The sequence below is a fragment of the Phocoena phocoena genome, chromosome 2, assembly GCF_963924675.1.
Source record: "Phocoena phocoena chromosome 2, mPhoPho1.1, whole genome shotgun sequence".
Lineage (NCBI taxonomy): Eukaryota > Metazoa > Chordata > Mammalia > Artiodactyla > Phocoenidae > Phocoena > Phocoena phocoena.
In genome coordinates this window covers 47874639-47881115 of record NC_089220.1, presented here as the reverse complement: position 1 = coordinate 47881115, position 6477 = coordinate 47874639, and the positions used below count along the sequence as shown (strand labels likewise).

The 6477-nt window shown below is 47.2% G+C and overlaps 1 protein-coding gene across 1 annotated transcript in view; it reads left to right on the top strand.

Moving 5' to 3' along the window:
• The first annotated feature begins 1942 nt into the window (after positions 1-1942).
• Positions 1943-6477, top strand: part of PTGDR (prostaglandin D2 receptor) — a 7616-nt gene continuing 3081 nt past the window's right edge. Inside the window, exon 1 of the mRNA XM_065872626.1 lies at positions 1943-2788. Coding sequence (XP_065728698.1) covers positions 1943-2788 — 846 coding nt within the window. The remainder of the gene's footprint in view (positions 2789-6477) is intronic.

Below are 6477 nucleotides of genomic sequence, written 5' to 3'. Positions count from 1 at the left end.
CCTGCTACTTCTTCCTCTTCATCAACTCAAATGGAGCTCCTCTAAGTCCATCATTATTTGTTAGGGGCTGGAGGTGGGAATAAGAGGTGGTGGGAACGAGAGGTAGAAGGGAACTAAGCCCTCGGAAGACCTTCTATTAATTGAGTCAATAGATGTGAAAGGATTAGAGAGTGTTCAGCATATATAAACAGGGGCTTATAAATGTTAGCTCTCACTATTTTTATTACTCTATGCCAAAAGCCTTATGCTTTCTCAGCTTCACAATAACCCTACAAGGTCAGCATAAGTCCCATATCCTATTTATGAGGAAACGGACTCAGAGAGATTAACTAAACTAACCCGTGGGTCACAGCTAGCGGTGGAGTTCAGAAAGATCTAATTCCAAAGCTTGGACTCTTTGTCTCCACCCCAAGACCTGAATTACTGGCCAGCTGAAAGCAGCCTCTCCGGCTACCCTTTAGGCTTTTACGTCTAAAGCCCGGTCTTACTCTCTCCCTGAGTCTGTCCATCAGAACAGGCACTGAGCCACAAAATGAGCTTCTTCAAGTCAAGGCATAATCTACTTCCTTATGTAATAAGGTCCTAGTCATCCCCCTGAAATTCCACACTCAAGCCAGTTTCTTTCCCAGGGTGTCAAGTGTTAATTAAAGAAATAAGTCATGCTAAGCACAATTAACTCCCTCCACTCTATCATGCAGCCAAGTGAACGGCCAGGAGGGCAGAAATGTTTTCTAGTAGTCACAAACCAGAGTGAAAAAGCTCCAAACTAAGTCTCCTATTTTCTGGTCTCAAAATTGCAGTTAAACATTAGCTACTAAGACAGCCTTCCTAAAACATGATAGAATCCTGACAAACGTATGTACTTAGCGCTTCCTATGTGTTCACACTTTACACGTGTTATCCCTATGTTTCAAAAGAGCCAAACAAGCTGGTTAGATGTTACTTCTTGCGGGGTTAAGCAAGCCTCTCAGGGTCACACAGTGAGTAACAGAACCAGGACATAAACCCGGGTCTGATATCATCAGCACTCTTAACCATCCTCCTCCCACCATGTCTACACAACCACCGTGGTTCACGCTACCCAACATCTCCTCTTGGTTTTCCCTGGAGCCACTTGCCTGAAATCTTGAGAGGAGAAGCCATGGAAGCAAGACAGATGGACTCTATAAACAGAAGATCCGGGCTCCAGGTCCAGCTCAAGTACTAGCTCTGTCACATTGGGAGATGACTTAACCTTCCAAGATCTCAGTTTCCTCACCTAGGCAATGAAGCTCATTGTTCCTGTTTCAGGATCTAGAAGAGAATGGAGCTAAGGCTTAGGTGTTATGTGAAGGTTGGTTACCTTTTCCCCTCCTTAAAGCACTAATGCAAAAACTAGTGGTAGCTCTTTCTCAGCCTTCCAGCCTCTTCTCGGCCACCGCTAGAGTTCCACCACGCCACTACCTCCTCCTCGGGCCCCTCTCCTCCCAGTGGCGGCGGCTTAATTTCCCCTCCATTTCAGTAGTTCTCTTGCCTCGCAGGAAGGACTGGTCTTGGATACTGGGAGTCTGCCTACTTTTCCCCTCCCTCCCTCCCTCCCTTCCTTCCTCCCTTCCTCCCTCCCTCCCTCCCTCCCTTCTTCCGACTCTGGGCTTGAGGACCTGTCTCCTCAGGACCCGGCGCGTTGGGGCGGAGCTCTTCACTCGGCTGCCGGGGGTCTCTGCGAAGCCAGCGCCGGGTGCGCAGCCTGCAGTGCGTCCCACGCCGAGGGGCGGGGTGTGACCCGAGAGTTGATATAAGAGGCCCCTGCGGTGGTGAGCGCACCGCCATCCGCGGAGCTTCCTTGGCGGCTAAGCCTCTCCGGCGGAGCCGCGCGCGGGACGGCTGGGGGGCTCCTCTGCACCCAGACGCCGTGGCCCCAGCCCTCCCGCAGCCTCCGCTCTGGCTCGCCGCGCCTCCCGCCATGAGGCCGCTGTTCTACCGCTGCTGCAACACCACGTCGGTGGAGAAGGGAAACTCAGCGACGATGGGCGGGGTGCTCTTCGGCACGGGCCTCCTGGGCAACCTGCTAGCCCTGGGGCTGCTGGCGCGCTCGGGGCTGCGGTCGCGCCCGCGGCGCTCGCCGCGCTCGCCGCCCTCCGTCTTCTACGTGCTGGTGTGCGGCTTGACGGTCACCGACCTGCTGGGCAAGGCCCTCGTGAGCCCCTTCGTGCTGTCCGCCTACGCGCAGAACCGGAGCCTGAGGGGCCTGGTGCCCGCATCCGGCAGCTGGCTGTGCCAAACCTTCGCCTTCTTCATGTCCTTCTTCGGGCTTGCCTCGACGCTGCAGCTGCTGGCCATGGCCCTGGAGTGCTGGCTCTCCCTGGGGCATCCCTTTTTCTACCGACGGTACATAACCCCGCGCCGGGGCGCACTGGTGGCGCCTGTCGTGGGCGCCTTCTGCCTCGCTTTCTGCTCGCTGCCCTTCGCGGGCTTCGGGAAGTTCGTGCAGTACTGCCCCGGCACCTGGTGCTTCATCCAAATGGTCCACGAGGAGCGCTCGCTGTCAGTGCTGAGCTACTCAGTGCTCTACGCCAGCCTCATGCTCCTGCTGGTCCTCGCCATCGTGCTGTGCAACCTGAGCGCCATGCGCAACCTCTACGCGATGCACCTGCGGCTGCGGCGGCTCCCGCGCTCTGGCGCCAAGGAACGAGCAGAGCTGGCCGCCGGCGAGAGGGAAGAGACCCCGCAGCCCCTGGAGGAGCTGGATCACCTCCTGCTGTTAGCCCTCATGACTGTGCTCTTCACCATGTGCTCCCTGCCTTTAATTGTGAGTCGCTTGGAGCTAAGGCTGCGGGAGACTGAAGCGCGTCGGGCCGTAGTTGCCGGGAGGGAAGGGTGGGGCCCATTGGACGCTGTGCAAGAGGAGCTGCGCCCTGAGCCAGGAGGGTTTGTTGCTGCGTTCCCCGGATCAGCTTCCCTCCACAGCCCCCAGGACATAGAACCCAATTTGTTGAGCCAAAAAAGGTAAAGCCACAGAAAGGTAGGGAAAGCCGGAGCCGGATGGTGTCCCCTTAGCCCCGCAGAACCTCTCCAGTTAGCAGAACCCCCTCCTCCCTGCTTTCCTCTGGGAAGATCTCAGGGTTATTTATGCACGTCAGGACTTTGAGAAGCAGACTTTGGTTCCTCCTTGTCAATACGAGTCCTTTACCACTTCTCGATGGCTACGCGAGGTTTTATTTCGTTACACCCGCCCATGATTTTAGTGGCGTCAGAAATGGGCAAATGGCATCTGGGAGTTCTCCCCGGTGTTCGTGGAAAGGGAATAAGGGAAGGTGTGCTCCTGCCAAAGTGATTTGCACATGTGAGTGACTAAAAGCATAGGTTTAGGTATTTTTTAACTCGTGAGTAAACTTTGAGGAGTGGTGGATGCTGTTTCTGGTACTGCAGCTGCGGGGATGGTGGCGGCAGAGGCGGAGAGGCTGTTTGGATTAGCAGATGTGTAGGAACGTTTCCGCTGGTGGTGTCGTTCTGACAACCTGTCTCGACAGGTTTTGTTTCTATCTTGGCAAGCGAGGTGACATGTAAAGCCATTATCTTGGGTTTCAATCACTAATGGGGGCGGTGGTGCAGATTGAATTACTTCATCGTTTTGCAGGTAATTTCCTCTTGTGACCCTGGCCAAGACACCTAGGAGTGGCTGAGGCTTGAGAAACCTTTTTCAGCCTTGCTCCTCTCCCTCTCCAGATCCTTTGGAGTCCTGAGACTTATGTGAATAGGAAAGTTAAGTTTCTCATGGCAGTGTAGCAGTTTGGGACATTACTTTCAAGGGTGGATGAAAGTGAAATGTAGTGTGATTTTTCCCTTAAATGAAGGCCTTAATGTGTTGGGCAAAGAGCTCTCTGGGTTAGGATCAGAACTCCCCAAGATAAATAAATAAATCTCTATCTATATAAACAGAGAGATAGAGATATAGGTATAGATATTTAGAAGTGGTTTTCAAACTTTAGCACACTCAGACTATCAGCAGTGCTTTGAAAAGCAGAGCTGGCTGGGCCCCATTCTCCAGAGTTTCTGATGCAGACCTGTTTGAAGAATTCAGCAGCCTCTCCTTCACCTGCTGATGTGGGGATCACATTTTGAGAACGACACTCTAAAGCAAGACTTAGCAATCACAGCCCACAGGCCAAATACGTCCTGCCCGCTGTTTTAGTGCAGCCCTGGAGTTAAGAATAGTTTTTATAAGTAAACGTGTGCCATAAATTTGATGACAGGGCACATGAACTCTGAACCCCAATCAAATATGATTCCAAGAAAAAGACTCACTCTTCTCCTTAGTAGACATGTGTTACCAAAAACTGTACTCAATTATTATCACATTTTTAATTCCATCAGTTAAAATTGTAGAAATGTGTTTTCTCTCCTGTTAGTAAGTACCTACTAAATATCCACGATTTGCCTCTTGGCTCTTAAAACCTAAAATGTTTGCTCTTCGGCCCTTTACAGAATATGTTTTCGGATCCTTGCTCTAGAATAAGAGCCTTGCTTACCTGTGCTGTGCTAAAAGCAGAAATTAACCAAATGCCTGGACATTATGTCCTGAGTTTGAATGTTTTAGTAAGAATAATGCAGAAAGCATAATACATTGGAAAGAACATTGCATTTGACGACTCTCTAAGGAGATTTGAATAACTCACAGGGGCTTGTGAGGATTGAAGGAAATAATGGATTTGAAAATGATTTTCTAAAAAACTTGTGAAGTTTCAAAGACATGCAATGCAGACAGCATTCTTCACAGGAAGTATCATTTCTAGAAAGGATAAGGGCTTTAGCATGGGTTTGAATCAGGTCTCATCACTTACTAAGTATAAAAGCACTTACTTATCCTTTCTAACCTCAGTTTCCTCATCTGTGATGCAGGTAACTATTCTTACTCTGTAAGATAGTTATGAAGATTTGAAGTGTTATGTATACACACATACATACATACTAACCAGGTGCCTGGTGGCCTCAAAAATTATTACTAATTATTATTACTAATTATAACTTCCATTTATTATAATTGCCTGCTAGACATAGAAAATTAATTAAGAAATATGACCTCCGAAGATAGTATAATATTTTAAGGCAGTGGTTCTCAAACTTGTTCTAGTCTAAGGACCCTCTTTTCACTCTTAAAAATTATTAAGGGCCCAAAGATGTTTTATTTATGTGGATTATATCTATTAGTATTTACAATATTAGAAATTAAAAATAAGAAAAATTTTAGATATTATTGTAAAACAAGTTACAATGTACTTATTGCTTGTGTTTTTGCATAGGTGAAAGAGAAGTTTGAGATTTCAAAATTATTTAATGAATGATAATAAAGTGTAGTAATGTTAGCAGGTAACATGGGAAAAAGCATGTTAAGAGCACAGAAGCACTGAGAACAATCTCTGAAAGTGCACATATGTATGTATTACCTTAGAAAGGTCTAGAAAATGCAAGCGTACACAGCACATATTCCATTAGCCATGAGAGTGATGATATCATTCATTACACATCAGGGAGCTTCAATGAAACTCACTGTACACTTATGAGAGGATGAAAGTGAAAAAAGACAAGTAACATCTTTTTATGAAAATAGTTTTGACCACATAGACACACAGAAAGAGTATTAAAGATGCCCATTCTTTGAAAATCACTTTTCTAAGGAAAGGATTTAGTGATTGGAAAAAATAAGGCTGTATGTGAAGGTGGGTAAACTTAAAAAAAAATAATCTTGCTCATCACATAAATATTGTATTTCATTAAGCTGGTGAAAAGTTTGTTGGAATATGATTTTTTAATTAAGTTTGTTATAATGCTGGATTAGAGCAAGATGTTTAGATTGAATTCTCAAATTTCCAATTTGATACGGTAAAAAGAAAGTATAGAGAATATGGGAGGAGCTTTAGTGGCAGTTCGCAGCATGTTCTTTAATGTATACGAAGTATTTTCATCAAAATTATTTTTACCTTAGAAAACCACAATGTTTTGGAGGTTGGTCGGGAAGCAGGGATGGCTGAAAGAGGGTTTTCACGAATAGATTAAACATAGTAGTTGAGAGGTTTAGAAGCCAGGTAAAGGTATGCCCAAGCTTGTGTAATCGCGTATATCAGAATCCATGGAGTCAGAGAAGTGGTTAGAGGACCTCCTGCATGCATTGAGATAACTCGTGTGTGTGTGTGTGTGTGTGTGTGTGTGTGTGTGTGTTTCATTTTGTTGAGCAGAAAGAATGGGTGGGATGCTCCATCCATAGGAGGCTGTTAAAGTTGTGTAAGGGATGGTAGCAAGAGACTGGCCCAGGGAAAGGGTCAGAAGTGGATTTAAAGAGCTAGAGCAGAGGGTGAGGTCTAGGGTGTGGTGATGGATGAACTGAATGGGAGAGGGCGTTGGAATCAATGTTGCTGTCCTAAACAGGGATGTCCAGCCACGCTGTCGCTAGAGAACAGGCAACAGCAACATTTTTTTGTGGACCCCTAATTTCAACAGAGG